The sequence below is a fragment of the Salminus brasiliensis genome, chromosome 20 (assembly GCF_030463535.1).
Source record: "Salminus brasiliensis chromosome 20, fSalBra1.hap2, whole genome shotgun sequence".
Taxonomy (NCBI): domain Eukaryota; kingdom Metazoa; phylum Chordata; class Actinopteri; order Characiformes; family Bryconidae; genus Salminus; species Salminus brasiliensis.
In genome coordinates, this window is record NC_132897.1 from 29,797,710 (window position 1) to 29,814,219 (window position 16,510).

The 16,510-nt window shown below is 36.0% G+C and overlaps 1 protein-coding gene across 3 annotated transcripts in view; it reads left to right on the forward strand.

Annotated features, from left to right (window-relative positions):
- The window catches only part of LOC140542097 (probable E3 ubiquitin-protein ligase HECTD4), an 87,827-nt gene that overhangs the window by 10,968 nt on the left and 60,349 nt on the right, over nucleotides 1-16,510 (forward strand). For 2 of the 3 annotated variants that reach the window (XM_072664932.1, XM_072664934.1), the window contains exons 8-22: nucleotides 71-263; nucleotides 1,042-1,203; nucleotides 1,333-1,446; nucleotides 1,584-1,724; nucleotides 2,806-3,041; nucleotides 3,765-3,907; nucleotides 4,933-5,003; nucleotides 6,683-6,788; nucleotides 6,903-7,023; nucleotides 8,065-8,193; nucleotides 10,615-10,739; nucleotides 14,114-14,267; nucleotides 14,381-14,484; nucleotides 15,635-15,839; nucleotides 16,128-16,247. In XM_072664932.1, the coding sequence (XP_072521033.1) occupies nucleotides 71-263; nucleotides 1,042-1,203; nucleotides 1,333-1,446; nucleotides 1,584-1,724; nucleotides 2,806-3,041; nucleotides 3,765-3,907; nucleotides 4,933-5,003; nucleotides 6,683-6,788; nucleotides 6,903-7,023; nucleotides 8,065-8,193; nucleotides 10,615-10,739; nucleotides 14,114-14,267; nucleotides 14,381-14,484; nucleotides 15,635-15,839; nucleotides 16,128-16,247 (2,124 nt within the window). The remainder of the gene's footprint in view (nucleotides 1-70; nucleotides 264-1,041; nucleotides 1,204-1,332; nucleotides 1,447-1,583; nucleotides 1,725-2,805; nucleotides 3,042-3,764; nucleotides 3,908-4,932; nucleotides 5,004-6,682; nucleotides 6,789-6,902; nucleotides 7,024-8,064; nucleotides 8,194-10,614; nucleotides 10,740-14,113; nucleotides 14,268-14,380; nucleotides 14,485-15,634; nucleotides 15,840-16,127; nucleotides 16,248-16,510) is intronic. The other variant, XM_072664933.1, reaches the window with a different exon arrangement.

Sequence of the window (16,510 nt, forward strand, 5' to 3'; positions counted from 1 at the left end):
AAACTTATTTTCAGGGTAATAAATACAATTTTGGTTATTAATTACCATTCTCCATCTCTTTTACCACTAGGCTGAATCTGGGTTATGTGTAGTCAGTCCTCTGCGGGATCGGGTGATCTTGTTGCGGAAAGAAGGAGAGCCATCAAAGTGTCTAAACGAGCTGCTGATGAGCCGAATGTCTCGCTTTCGCGCTTCACACTCCGCTACACTTGCTGCTCTTACTGGTTCTGCCATCACCAACCCTGTTAAGGAGGAGCAGTCTGGTACACATAGACACATGCACCCTAAAAGTATCCAAAACATACCCAAAGCATCCACACACTCCTTGTAGTAAAGCTACTAAAGTAGTCAGATACTTTACACCATGCCATTTGCTGTATGCTGACTAGAAGGGTATAAAACCCCCCAGCATTTGGCTGTGTAGCAGTGGAATTGCATTCTCTGGAGTGATCAAGGGAATTGATTTAAAAGGCTGATTGTGAACTAATCTTCCAATATCAGTACCTAGTCTTGCAATGCTCTTGTGATTGATTACAAAGAAAAATGTTTACAGCCATGTAATGTAAACCTTTTCGAGTTGAAGCAAAACAGTTGAAGCAAAATTCAAAACATGGGCTAAATTCATTAAAGCAAAATGTGTGACACAGAATTGTAGTCCTATTCAGAAAGATACTGTTTAGCACACTAGCCCCCCCTTTAACACTGCAGTGTTTTTACATGTCACCTCAATAATAGCCAAACAAAAAGTGAATGAGCATCTGTATATTAATTGGTGTCTGTTTGGGTGCTAAACTGGTGAAAGAAAATATATATTTTTAATGCAATGCTTTTAGATATGGCATTTACATATAATAGGCTGGTTTAGATTTGTAGGTATAAATATGCATTGTTTAGCAAAATATTGTGGATATTTGGAATAATCCTATCTATATTCACTCAACCCTGTTGGTAAAGTGCTTGAATCTGTAGATATCTGTATATCTGTTTTCCTCATTTGTACTTAGTAAAATTACTTGTATTTTCTTTGTTTTTTCTTTCTAGCTGTGAATGCTAGTTGTGGTCTTCCACTTAAGACTTTGCGGAAAACACCTATGTATGTTTGTGGGACGTACCTGGTCATGCTGGCCTCTCCTCCTGGTGTAGCTGGTAGTTCTGCAACTCGCTCACTCTTTGGGGGTTCCAGCAGCCTTTCCTCTCTTAAGAGTAAGATACCCAAAATATTTTGTCAATATGCATTTAATCATTTTGCTGCATATCAATACGATGTCCCATCCAAAATGATATTAGATTTTTACATACCTACCTTTTTTCTCTCTTGCACACTCCCTTTAGTTCTAGCCTCTAGTCTGGTTTTTAATCTCAGTGATGGTCAGTTCAGCAGCCGTGCAGATCTCATTGATGCTCCTGGCAGCTCTCTTGGACGTGGGGCTCAGGTAGCAGGACTAGGTACTTGTTATATATACACAAACAATTCTAAAATCTCTCTGCTAGTTTTAACATAAATATATTGTCTATGCTACAAATACTTTTATTTTATTCATTGGCAATCATTTGCAGTGTTTTCTTTTTTTACAATGCTTCAGGGGCCTGCTATGATGCTCTCAACAACTTGATCTGGACATGCTCTAGCGACTACATGGACCAGTGGTCTAATCCTGGCAACCAAGCCTTTCATCATGTGTGCCAGCGACTTGGTGTCAGTCATGTCCTCAGTGAGCCCAAAGGTAAGAAAAAATTTAGTAGTGCTTTGCAGCACAGCCTTTAATGTTGTGTTTTTTTGTTTGTTTGCTTTTTATGTGAGATACTGTTACAATACCTTTTATAGATGCTGAAGCATTTACAATTAAATGACATACAAAACAAATATGTAAATATACAAATATGTTACTAATTATTTGCTGAAGAATTTATTGTAAAAAAGCAACATGCAATTTTATGACAAGGGACAACTTCAGACAAGCTTTTAGGTTCCTCGTTTGGGGGTGTTTTTCGCCTTGGCACTTTCTGATGGACAACTTTTCGAACGTATTCTGTTAATTTAGCATAGAATGTGTTCACCTTTTCATTGTAGATTTCTGTAACATTTACACACAGATTTTTTAAATGCGATTAATCACGATTAAGGATATGAAATTCAGAGATTATTTGTTTTATTTTTTTATTATTTTTTTATTGTTTGACAGTCCTAAAAACAATATTTTCTTTCACTTTTTAAATTATTCAGTTCTTTGTAGTTGCAATTTATGTATATTCTACTTTTAGAAGGATTCTTGGATCATCTTGCATGCACAACTTGTTTAAGGTCTGCCCAAGCATTTACTATGATATTTAGGTCAGGGGACTGTGATGGTCATTCCACTAAATTTAGTTACCTGTTATCATGGTATCTCACTATGGGAAACAGCCCCACCATGTGGCTGACTATGGAAGTACGTCTGCAAGCTGACACAAATTACAGCAGTAAAAGAGGTGCACCCTCCTCTTATATAAACATGTGCAGCTCCCAAATTTTTCATTGTTATTTCTAGAATATGCTTTAAAATGATAGCTCTGGAATAGCTTTCCTACATTAATCTGAGTATGGGTTAAGTATGGGTTGTACAGTACAATTAATTCATTTATTGTTAGTATATTAGCATAGTGGCATGTTTGCCTTAGGTTCATTGTCTGGTGGTGCCCAGAACAGCTTGGGTTCCCTTTTTGACCTTGCTTAAAGCCTTTTGAAAGTTTCAGTTAAAATGTGTGGATCTACAATATATTTTTGCACTTTGCTAATGATTAAATAAACCCTTCTTCTGCCCGCAGAAGAGATGGTGAAAACAGGTGAGGTGATTAATCACCTGCTACACCACGTTGGTGCCATGTGTATACACCAGCTGAATCTCCTGGCTGCTTGCAGCAGCAGCTTGCCTCTGGGCGCCTTTGTGGGCAAGCAGCAGCCAATGGAGGCCCGCCATTTTAGCTCCATCTGTGACATAATGGAAAAGGCTATGGCAAACTCTGACACTTGCATCATCCGCTGCATCCTTGTGGTCTTCCAGGTACTAGTTAATAAGCACCTTAAAGAGTCAGGACTCACCCTTTGGCAGAAATCACAGTTTAGAAATACTTAAGATGGTAGCCATCTTAAATCATTCAGTTCTTGTAGTTGCAGTTTGATATTCTTGAGTGGTCTTCCATGCACAACTTATTTTTTTATTTATAATAAAAACTTTCAGTGGTTTTAAAATGTAAATTTATCCCAGTCATGTACCTCTCAGTAATTAAAAAGTTCTTGCTACATGCCGACCTCACCAATTACATTTAGCCATAAAATCCACTTTTGATGCACTTGTGATGCATTGAGACATCACACTTGATATACAACACAATTTCTTTCAGTGTTTGCCAAATAAATAATAAAGTTTTGTTATGGGTCCTTTTTTTGGTTTTGCCTCCAAACTTGTGCCACAGATTTCAATGCCATCATCTGGTATTACAGTGTATTTATCAGTGCTGCAACAGTGTAAAACATCTTTACAAATTCAACCAAAACACTACAACTAAGTGCACAAAACAGCAGATAATACATTAAAACCTCCACATCCAAGAAAAATACCCTTGTCTTTGAAAATGAAAGTAACTGTAAATCAGTGTAATGTTTAGTTGAGTTAAGGCAATTATACTAATATTTGCTCTGGTTTGGATTTATTTTCTGTTGTGGTCTTTGAATAGTCAAAATAATGTTCTCTTCCATATCTCATTGTCATTTGGTGTTCTCTTAGGTGGTGTTTCGGTTCTTCAACCCCCAGTCAGAGCAGAATCAGCAAAGTGTGAAGCGTTCTGGATTGCTGTTGTGGCAACTGCTTATGGCTCCAGTCGATCAAATTGGGGCAGAAATCCAAAAAGAAGTCTGTCTGGCCATCAGGTCAGTCTGTCATACTATCTACACTACACTATGATCTAGAAACCTAACAATATAACTTGGTGGCAATTCATGTAAATAATTTAAAATATATATATGTAGGTATATATTATAGAAACTAAGTTGATCGAATGCATTTTTTTTCTGTTTGTTTTGTAATTATTGAATGTGCAATGTGTCCCGTCATATTTTAATGGATCAATGTCTTTTATTTTAAACCTATGCAACTGTACAAGTGATGTAAACAGACACAACTTGTGACAGTGAAGTTCTTCGAACGTCAACTAGAGGGGTAGTAAACAGTTGTTTTTTCCCCTGTTAAATTATTAGCACTAGCTATTTTCCTGACACTATGAGGGTAAGGGAGAGCGTGCCATCTACCCGGAGAGAGCATGGCCAGTTGTGCTCTTTCTAACCTCAATTGCTAATGAAAAAGCACCATGGCTTAAGATTCAGACTCGTGACCCCTGGGCCGTAGTTGTTGTATATTAGACCTCTAAGACACTCTGAGCCTAGTATAGAAATTTTACAGGTCACCTTTTTCCATTGTTCCATAGTCTAGAACAGAAGCTTAGATGCCTGTTGTAGTTACTTTTGATGATGTACAGGGGTTAGCATAGGCATCTTGACTAGTCTGCAGCTACACAACATGGTGTTAAGGCATTTCTCCTGACTTGTGCAAAAATGGCCCATGTGTCAGTTCATTTATTGCCCTCACACATCGATGAGTCTTGGGCACCAATGGACATTAACATGCCCATTGGTTAGGATTAGACGGGATAGCTTTGTTTTGGTTTGCCCTTGCTTGGACCACGTTCCATAGGTATTCACCACTGTTGACCAGGAGCACCCCATAAATCATAGCCCCATAGGTTACCCAGGGTGGAAATGTTTTTCCCTTAAAAATAGTTCAGTATCAAGTTTAGCAAGTTGGAAATTATTATTTAAAGGTTTATAATGAATTGGTCAAAGGTTGTCATGTTTTTCATGATTTTCTATTCTTTTCTATTCTTTTTCTTGATTTTCAGCTCTGGATTGCATGTTTTGTATCGGGGCGAGTCAGAATTGAACAACTTGTTAAAACTCATTCTGACTGAAGGTAAGATTCCGTTTTAGTCATAAGAGAGACAAAACTTAAAGCATGTTTGTAATAACAATAAAAGTAATAGTACTACTACTAATAATAATGATAATAATAGTAGGCGCAATTAAAATATGAATACTTAGCGTCCATATAAACTTCAACATAGTCTGTATGGAAGGTTGGCAGCTGGTCTGAGGTGGATAGCAGGAGACCCCTATGTGTTAGGTCAAACATGTGGGCAGTCATTTATGAAGTACAGAGAATGTGAGCATTATGGCTAACTAGTTGTAGTTTGCATGTTCCTCCTAGAACATCCAGACAATAGTGTATTGCAATAAAGAGTTTATATCATTACATTCTGTCTGGAACACACCCCTTTAGTCGAACTGAGTTGTAAACCATTCATCAACATGACTGTTTAAAAGGGAAACTGCTAAACAGGGAATGTAACAAGATTGTCTACTCAAGTTGAAGGCAGTTGGACTTGACAGTGATCCACCCAAATTACCAAAGAACAATGGTCCATGGACATTGATTTGTAACCAGGAGCATCCAGCTAAGTGAGGCTCAAATCACACATGTTTAGAAGATAAAACCTCATATCTATAAGCACCCTAACCCTATTTAGTGGATTACTTCTGCTTGACTGCAAAAGACAGAGTATGCAGAGAGGGTGCACTGTTCTAAAGTGCAGGGACAACTGTTATAGACAGTGCGGGATGGTGCTTTAGTCAGTCGTTTTTTAAATAAATGGAAAACTGCCTTCCAGACACACATCTAGATTTGCACAATCCAATTATGAATGACATAGCTGGACAGTGACTGGTCCGATTTAAACACGCATGTTTTTTTGCTTCTTTTGATAAAAAGAAAAACAATCAACCGCTTGCAGTTTGCCTATGAGCCTTAATATTTAAATGGACACATGAAACCAGCAATATGTGTCTATGCATTTTTTATATCAAACATTGTGGGAAATGACTTTTTTTCTGCAATACAGATGCACAGCTTTTTTTCAATAGGTGAAATTATCTTTTAAATGCAGTGTTTTGTATTTACTCCTCTATACTTTGTTGTATATTTAATTTAATCTGAAACCAGATCTGAAACCAATTAATGTGATACAATTTTTTAAGTAGATGAAACCAGGAGGGGGAGGCAAATACTTTTTCATGTGTATCACCATTTGCCCCATAGATTTTTGAACTGGTCGTTTGTAAAATGAAAATGAACATGCCTCTCAATCAATTGCAGCCATTTCTAAGCACTGCTTTCTCTGTTAAGCGACAAAAAAACCTGTGACCGCATAGATCGGCTGTTATAAAACTGTTAACAGGTAAACTTATGTTGGCTCCAAGGCAAAGTTTGTTTATATTATCTAAAATTACTCATTCCATGTCTGTTGATAATGTCACATAACAATATTGGCACCGATAAGCTCATTTTCTTTTTATGTGACCGTTAAATAGATTAGTCTCATTAAACACACACACACACACATACACGGTAGATGACAAGTGACTGGAGAGGACTGTTGCTGAGCTGTGATTGGTTGAGTGTTATAGCAATTGTTGTTTTCTAAATAGTCAGTTTGCTGTCTGTGGTTCTTCTCTGATACATGTGGAATGCATTTGTTTTAGTTCTGTAACTGTTTCCCATATGCTTGTTTGGGAATATTTTTTTCTAACCAATAGGTGAAAGAAATAGTGGCTTGTCTCAGTTGCGTGATGTTATTCTTAACAACCTTGCTGACCAGTTACAGAAGAATCGTTTTGGAAGTGAGGATGACGACCATTACAGGTAAGAGTTACATTTATTTTTCAAAGCTCAACAGATACTTGGTGGTAGACATTACGTATAAGAAAACTTTGGCATGTAATTAAGTGATTTTGTCTTCCCATTATGTACTTACAGACTGAGTGATGAACTGCTGCTTTGCATTTTGAAGACAGTAGTACGTGAATCTTGCCTCCTTATCACGAAATGCCAAACAGTTGCCAAGGAAGAGTTTCAGAAGCTTCTCTCCACCGTTCCTGTATGTCACAACTTTACAACTACAATTTTCACAACTCTTTAAAAAATATATTTTTTAATGTTTTATTGACAAATTTCCACCACATATAGTATAACAAAGCTACAGTAGCCAGAAAAATTCTTTTCAGCTTTTTGTGATATGCTATATAATGTTATAAATGAAAAAGAACAATCATACCAGTGTTTCAATCATTGTCCTACTGATGATGTTTCTGCCAGGCTTTAGTTGCCTTGCAGTTTTTAGGTGCCTTGCTCTGTTTTGTATCACCTGACAACAAAAACGTATTCCACATTCTAGCTTGGACACTCACTCAACGTTTCTGGCAAATTTCAGACAAGCTTTGTTTTTTGTTTATTCTTTTTTTTCTTTCTTTTTTTTTGGTAATTGCTTCTTCTCCCTCACTGTTAAACAATAAGAGAGCTGAGAGTGCTAAACAGTGAGGGCAAGAAAGTGAGGTAAGCTGAGCTGTTCAGAACGGAGAGTTAAGCATTAAGTTAAGCAGTAAGTGTATCCCAAGTATCCTTGGGTTTTACAACCTTACTACCCAATTTAGAGCAATGTTGTAACAACATTGTAAGCAACATGTAGCTTTTACCAATTACCAGCTTTTGGTGTAACTGCACTATACGTCTTTGGTGGAACGTACACAAGAAATCTTGAGAAATGTGTAACCCTAGTCATATTTGTAATATTAAAATTATTTAATATTAATCTTCCTTGTCGGTCAACACATTTATTTTATGGTTATGTATTCTAAACTTGTCAACAAGTTATTGTGTCGAGTGGTCCATGAGCAGAATCCTTAACCATGGTTTAGGTTTGATGGCAGTGGTGTAATAGTAAATTCCACTCTGCAACTGTAGAGGAATCCTATTAGCAAGAATTATCCATTTTTCATAATGCACCTTTAAGGCAAGGGGGTGAAATAAAAAGAAACAAATACATATGGCAAAATTGGCCTCAAACATAATTTATTAATTCTTTTTTTGATGTACAAAAATGAAGAGGATATGTTTAAAAAGTAACTTTATTTTACCTCAGGTTGCCTCACCCAGTTTGCGTTACCTTATGGCTGTACAGAACCATTTACTCAGTAACACTGTCCTGATCCACTCTGATGACAGCGATGACAGTGACAGCTCCCTTCAAGGGGAAACAATGAAGGTACAGGTAAACATCCCCTTTAAATATCCCTAAGGGTCTCTGAGATTGGCTTTAAGCTGTTACTGACTACTGTTACTTACTGAAATGATGAAGATACAATTTGTAGATATGCTTTTGTTGTATTATTTGTTTTTCCTCTTTTGTGTCAACCAGAGAAAGAGTCTTGGTTGTTCTCAAGGTTTTTCTTGCCACAGTCACTCTCAAATTTTGAAACGTAAACAAAAGCAAAAATTGACTTGTTGGTTGTTTCTTGGTTTTTAAGCCCATGTTTTCACACAATCAAGAACACACAAGTATAGTATTCTGTAGTCATTTTGTGTTTTTAGATTTATGTTTCAGAGCAGTTTTGTTTATGTACAGTAATCTGATACATACTGTTCAATTCAGTTCAGCTCAATTCAGCTTCAGCTCAGTTTAACTTCTGGTCTTTTTTTTTCATGTCACTACTAATACAGGGAAGCACAATGAAGGCTGTTAGTGAAAGGACAAATGGACAAAACAAGAGACAATAAGTACAAAAGAAAATAAATATGTACATGTGCAAATGTATGCATGAAGGCAGGATGATTAATGTGCAAACTTAAAAAAACCCCAAAACAGTTCAGACCAGTGTGACCAGTCTGTATGTGTTTTTCAGATCTGCCAAATGTAAGGCTCAGCTAGCTGCCAGAATTCACTGCTTTACACCAGGGCATTTTTAAGGGCACATAAGGGCATTTACAAAAGCAGTTGTTACCATCTTACCAACTCTGCATTATTTTTGATTTTCTGAACTAATTTAGTACTTTTGCAGTATACTCTTGCCAGCCAACGTAAAGACTGATATGCTTTTCTCTACAGAAAAAATTGTTGAATGTAGTCCCCAGCAGGGCTCATGTTAACTGACCCCTGTCCAGTAGGTGATGAGTGTGTAAAATAAGTGCTAATATCACCACTGTTAACACACGCACTGGTGCAAAAGCAACACAGGCTGCAGACTCGTCAGCTATCTCCCTTGATGTAATCCAATATAATCCAATTTTAATTTTAATTTCATTTTCAGTGACTTCTTATAAGCATCACTTCATAAAGCCAATACATGGACAGTACACACTCATGGTACCAGCTACAGAAAACTGCAATAAACCAAAACACACTATCTGCACAAGAGTAGGAGGTTACAGCTAGACAGTAATCTACACATATCACTTAATAAATAATAAATTAAACAATAAATGTCCACTCCTATATTTAACAGGTGAGAACAACACTCCACCACGGCATAAACTTAGCCTCAACTGAAACTTAGCTCCAAACTCTTTCAAATTCTGGAAGACAAGTTAATACACTTAAAAACAAATCAGAGCCTACTCCAACCCATATCTTATTAAACGATTGTCAAATCACTGAATAGTAAGAGCTCTGCCAAGCATCTAATACCCATTTTGCAGATGCTGTAAGCCATGGTGTCTTTTACAATTCACCTTTTCTCTCCACATTTAGTAGCTAAAGCCCTCCACGCTATTAACACTATAAGGCTATTACCTAACCTTACAATCATGAACTAGTTTTAAATGTGAAGAAAACTGCTATTTTCCAGATGATCTAACATTTATTAGTAAAAAAAATATGTGTACATATAAACAAATGCACTCTACACAACTTATTTAAAAAATGTGAAGAGTAAGTCATTTTATTTTACAAAAAATATAATACAAATAGTATAGTACAAAAATATTTGCAGTTTATTTAACTTTTATTAAATTATTTATGTTTTTCTAATTTATATATTCATTTTCCTTATGTTTTCTTATTTTGGTTTTGAAAGAGGAGACACTGGTGTTTGAGGTTCATGTTCTGTAAGTTCTATGTACATTCTAGTATGCCCAATTATCAAAACATTTTTCAAATCTAGAACTGCTGCTACTCTCAGTCATGGCAAACGAATGAGTAGTCACATTCTGGAATAAATATAAAATCTGTGTTTTAAGTGGTATTGGAAATGCATTATTATTATTAGGAGTAGTAGTAGTAATATTATTATTATTATTACTACTACTGCTTAACGATTATAATTTATAAATTGGATGATATAGAATCAGACATTAACACATTTTTTTTGTGTTGGACCAAATTGTTTATTAAAGAGTTTACACCCACATGTGTCTCATTTGTTATTGTCTGCATTGTGTCACTGCAGTTGCTCACAGCACTCATCATTTTTGGTAATCTGAGTAATGTGAGCCAGTATTGTGCACATAATTCTTATTACAGAGATTCTATTATAATATATGTTATATGATTTAGCTGTATATTGGTCTTTTGAATAGAATTTCACATCTAATTTGTTTTGTTATAATCCTATGCATTACTATTTACCTTTCAGTGCCCAACTCTATTGGTTGAAGGTTGAGTTGTCAATAGTGTGTGTGTGTGTGTGTTTCTTAGGAGCTGCAGACAAGTATCCTTTTGCTGGCAGCTAAAATATTGGTGGGCTGTGATGAAGTGCTAGAGACTCTTCAGCAAGTCACCACTGCTCTTATCAACAGTGACATTAGCGATCGTGAAATCAGGTAAGCTTACTGTGTGGCTTTGACTCCATGAGGGCATTATTGCATTATTGATAAAATTATCTATGAACAGAATTTTTAGTGTTCTTCTTAAAGAAAATGGTTCATATACAGTAAGTACAAAATGTGTGTAAAGAGCAGAGGTAGAAACAAGTCTCAAGTTTTAAGTAACAAGTAAGTCTGAAGTCTTGACACAAGTCCCACTTCTTCAGATCATCAAATGTAAGTGTATTTCAATATTGAACACTAACAAAGTAGTTTATTAGTAGCATACCAAAAAAGTAGTATATTGGCAATCTTTTAAAACCTTTCTTTGATTAAATCACAAACAAATAAAACTGCATGTAAAATGAGATTAGTTAAAGTGCTTTAAGCACAGTGATACAGTTCCTAACAGTATAGTATATAGTAACTGTGGTATATAGTATGTACTATAGAACATTTTTTATGTATAAAATTACTATGTAAACTTTATAGCACAGATTTTCCGTTCTTTTTCGGTTCTTAAATGCCGAACAAAGTTTGATGTTGCATCTCCATCAGTGATCTTTACCGCACAGGTTTTACAAGTTACGTTTTTTTTTGTTTTGTTTTTTATTCCATACAGCATTGCTAGGTTACACTTAAACCAAGCTTCATTTAAAATGAAAAGGTCAATTATGTGATTCTGTATTATTTAACACTTGGTAATAAATGGTTAGGTCAAAAAATGGGTTTGGCTTTCGAGTAGTGACTCGAGTCCACACCTCTGTTAAATAGTACTGTAGGTCAAGAAGCAGAAAAGGAAAAGTTGCAATGCTTACCGTTTATTAATCATCCAGTGTAGATACCTAAGGCTTTTCTAAAGTCTGGTGACTTTAGAGGTTTTTAGGCTACGTGTCATTTGTGCTTTTTAGTCTTTGTAACCATTTATAGATCACATGCACTTAAGGAATGAATTTTGAATATCCTGCAGTAGAAGCCATTCTATTTTCATCTTCAGCTTTTTTTACAGACACCGCAATGTTATGTCCAATAATTAGCTGATATACAATTGAATATATTCTTCCCTCTTCCAGTACAATTGTGCCACTGGCTGCAACACAAGTCCAAAGCTTGTTTCACATTACTAGTTACACATCAGTAGTTGACAAACAGCAACAGCTATCAGTTCTGTACCACTATACACATTTGAATGCAGCATTTAAAAGTCACACTGCATTGAGATATTTAACACTATAAAGTATAAAAAAAAAGGTTGCTACCAAAAAGTTAAATAAAGGTTGCTACCAAACAAATTAAACCGGTTTAGCCTATAGACTGTTCACTAAAGATACTGTTTACTAGTGTTATTTGATAGCTCATCTTAGTTGTGGTGCTATATTATTTAATGAAACAAAAAGATCAGATTGGTTAATTTTGTCAGTCAGCATTAATGTACCTAGATCGGAGGCCAAAAAAACTTGATTGGAACACCTAACTAATTTAACCTAATAACCTAATTCTGTGAATATCACTACCCTAGTAGGATCCTACATTGAAAAGGTCACAGATTACAAGTACCTTGGCATATGGCTGAATGATTCACTTTTTAAAACTCATATCAAAAAAGTAATTGGTACATGTAGAGAGCTATCTATGGCTATCTATACGTGAATGTATGCATGAAGAAGAATTAAAGCTACCTTTCTGTCTGTCATGGACAGAATTATCAACAGAATTATTTTAAAAAGTAAACTCCTCAAACAGACCTTGGCAAAAATTACGGTACCCCTAAAAATAATGTGACCAAAGGGACATGTTAAATCAAGATGTGTCCACTAATTAGCATCAGCAGTGTCTACAATCTTGTAATCAGTCAGAGGGCCTATATATAGGGCTATAGGTAGTCACTGTGCTGTTTGGTGACATGGTGTGTACCACACTCAACATGGACCAGAGGAAGCAAAAGAAAGTTGTCTCAGGAGAAAATTATAGACAAGCATATTAAAGGTAAAGGTAAGACCATCTCCAAGCAGCTTCATGTTCCTTTGACTACAGTTGCACAAATTAATCAGAAATTTAAGATCCATGGGACTGTAGCCAACTTCCCTGGACATGGCCGCAGGAGGAAAATTGATGACGAATCAATGAGACAAATAATACGAATGGTAACAGAAGAGCCCAGAGAAACTTCTAAAGAGATTCAAAGTGAACTTCAAGCTTAAGGAATATCCGTGTCAGATCGCACCATCCGTTGTTGTTTGAGTCAAAGTGGACTTTATAGGAGACAACCAAGGAGAACACTATTGTTCTCCTTGCCAAGGCACATCAGCTCCATGTTCACAGATGGAAAAAAGAAGCATATCAAGAAAAGAACCTACTGTGAAACTTGGAGCAGGCTCTGTGATGTTCTGGGGCTGCTTTGCTGCATCTGGCACAGGGTGTCTTGAACCTGTGCAGGGTACAATACAATCTCAAGACTATCAAGGGATTCTAGAGAGAAATGTGCTGTCCAGTGTCAGAAAGCTTTGTCTCAATCCCTCATGGGTCTTGCAACGGGATAATGACCCAAAACACACAAAAAACAAGAGCGGCTATGAGGAAAACATTGGACTATTTTAAAGTGGCCTTCTATGAGCTCTGACCTAAATCCTATTGGCTGAATGAGCTGAAACATGCTGTCTGGAAAAGATACCCTTCAAACCTGAGACAACTGGAGCAGTTTGCTCATGAGGAGTGGGCCAAAATACCTGCTGAGAGGTGCAGAAGTCTCATTGACAGTTACAGGAATCGTTTGATTGCAGTGATTGCCTCAAAAGGTTGTTCAACAATATATTAAGTTAAGGGTACCATCTTTTCTGTCCAGGCCTGTTTCATGAGTTTATTTTTTTAAATAATTCTGTTAAAGCATGGATGAAAATCAGTGTCTGACTTTCATTGGTTAATTTTCATGGCATTTTTATTTATTATTACTTTTGTCAGAAATGATTTCTGTGGGTTTTTCTTTTATTAAATGAGATTTTGTCCACATGTGTACTTATTTTATTGTATTTTTGGACTTACTAATTTAATCTCAATTTGAACACATATATAAAGGTGCTGCAGTACCCCTATTCTTGAAGGTCAGAATGGTATTCCTGGGGTGCGGTGTCCAAAATGTTTATACAGAGCTCACAGTTAAATAGAATTAATTATCTTGAGCAGTTTGCGAAGTCTGCTTAAGTACAGTTCTACATTCTCTTTCAGAAATTTAGAAGACACAGTACATAAAAGCAACCTATAACTAACATAAAATATTTTTTTAAGAAATCAAAATATCTAAATGATTTATTCTGCTATATTTTGTACTCACTTTTTAACAAATTTACATTTGAATTCTATACCTTTTCTGTCAATTTAATGCTTGTTCTCTCCAGAATAAAAGGACTTGAGCAAGTGACTAAAGCCACCATGTTGGGCCATTTACTGCCTGTACTCTTGACCTCTCTGATGCACCCCAATCTGCAAACCCTATCACTTGCTGATGCTCTCATGCCTCAACTTGTCCAGCTTGTCCTATATACCAGTCAGGTATGGGTATTGGTTGTGGTGGGTGCATAACTCATAATTTAGAAATAGCTTGAATATTTTGCGATGTGATGAACATTTTGAGTGACATGTACATTTTGTGTTTGTTTAATTAGACTGCTCTACTTTGGAAGACGCAGTCTGCATTATTTATAGAAGTCTCTACACCACTAGGTGGGCCGGTAAACTATACTGCTAAAATGGCTAGTAATGATGACAGGTAAATTCTCACAGCATTCTTTGTTTATAAACTTAATATGATTATCATTACTGGTGTTGTTAATGTTTGATTCATGTAGTGCCTTATATAGGGACCGATACAGCTCTGGAAAAAATTAAGACTTAATTTCTCACTTTTTTTCTTAAATTTGCTTCTCTGTGTATGGCAGCCATTTTATTTCAGGCATTCCATCAAACAAAGCTGAGTTGCGTACATATTTGCATACTATGAATGGCATAAAGTTGTACTCCAACAGCTATGTGAAACACTAGTTGAGAGCCTGCCAAGACATGAAAGCTGTGATTGGCAGTCAAGGTTATTTCATCATAGTGATTTTTTAATTTTCAAATACTAAAACTGTGTTGTTTACATTTGAATAATAACTTCTTTGCATTATAATTATTTTATTGTTTATTTTTTTGCATTATTTGAGCAGCTGGTTTGAGCAGTTCTCATTTCTACAAATAAATGCTCTAAATAGCAATATATATATTTTTTTCATTTAGGGGAAACGTGCATGATATATATAATACAACGCAAATGTTAATTTCCCTAAACACATTGCCTATAAATACTTAAACCAGAGAAGATAATGTAAGGTGGTCTTTTAATTTTTTTCCGGAGCTGTATCTTTAAAACAAATATGAAGTATGTAACATTTGAATTTGTAGAAACCACTTGTTATATTAGTTCTGTTGTGTATTGGTGTTGATTTATTGCAAACAGCTGAAAGTTTGTAAAAGTTGCTAATAAACCTTCTAAAGCCTTCAGTTACTAGAAGCTGAAGCTACTAGAACCCTCTGGTGCAGATAAACTTATACCTATTGACACCATGCCCAATGCCAAGTGTGGGCAAAGCCCCACCCAACATTAAGCTGTGAAGCAGGAACTGTGTTCGCTCCATCCAATATTTTTGGGATGAGTTGAGGATCAGGTGGAGTGACATCCTGACATCACTAAAGCTTGGAAAATCACAGCAATGCTCCACAATATGATAGAAAGCCTTTTCTGGACAATAGAGACAGTTATTTTTCTTTAAGCACTTTTCTATCTTTGATTTCAGAAGAAACAGTGAATGAGCAGGTGTCCCAATACTTTTGTCCATATAGTGTGCATATGGCACAAGATCACCTATAAACCTTTCTTTCAGTTTCCGAATTCTTGATGAAAGGGAGGAACCAGGTTTCCTGACTGGACTTAAAATCCCTGCTCCATGGGCTGCTGGAAAAACTGTGGAAACTGTCCATCCAGTGCGAGACAACTACAAATTTAAAGAGACTGTCCATATCCCTGGCGCTCGCTGTCTTTATTTGCGCTTTGACCCTCGCTGCTCATCACAATATGACTATGATAAGGTAATTATCTTGTTGTACATATGACACATCATAATGTGTCATTTGGTTAACTATTCATTTTAACAGTCCCCAAATGTACAGTATTTAGTGTGATTATTATGAATTATTAATTAATTACTTATTATTATTAATGTAAGGTATTTTGAAAAAAAAAGACGAAAAGAGGTGGAATGCAATGTTGTTACTGTGAGACACTATTTTGTGCTGCTGTGGTGTTTTGCTGTTAGGTTTTTATTTAATGTGTATTGTATAAATTTTGATTTCCCTTTTTTATATATATATTTGAAGCTTGTTGTCTATGCTGGGCCTAACACAAACAGTCGCAAAGTGGCAGAGTATGGTGGCAACACTCTTGGATATGGCAGCCGCAGTGTCCTGGGTACTGGATGGCCAAAGGATTTAGCCAAGGTGAGATTAAGAAATGCACAGATTGGAAAGTTGCATAAACTGTAAAATAAGGTGCCAAAGTAATGGATTCTTGGAGTATGTTTGTGTTAAATTACCATTTAACAGTTGGCTGGTCATTAGGGCTGTACAGTATGTCTACAAAATTACTTAAATTATTTAAATTTGTCACCTCGATATCAGGAATGTCAATTTTTAAAATGACATGGTTGACTGTAAGGTTATGGACTCTGCCCATAAATGTATGTATGTATGTTTGTTGTTGT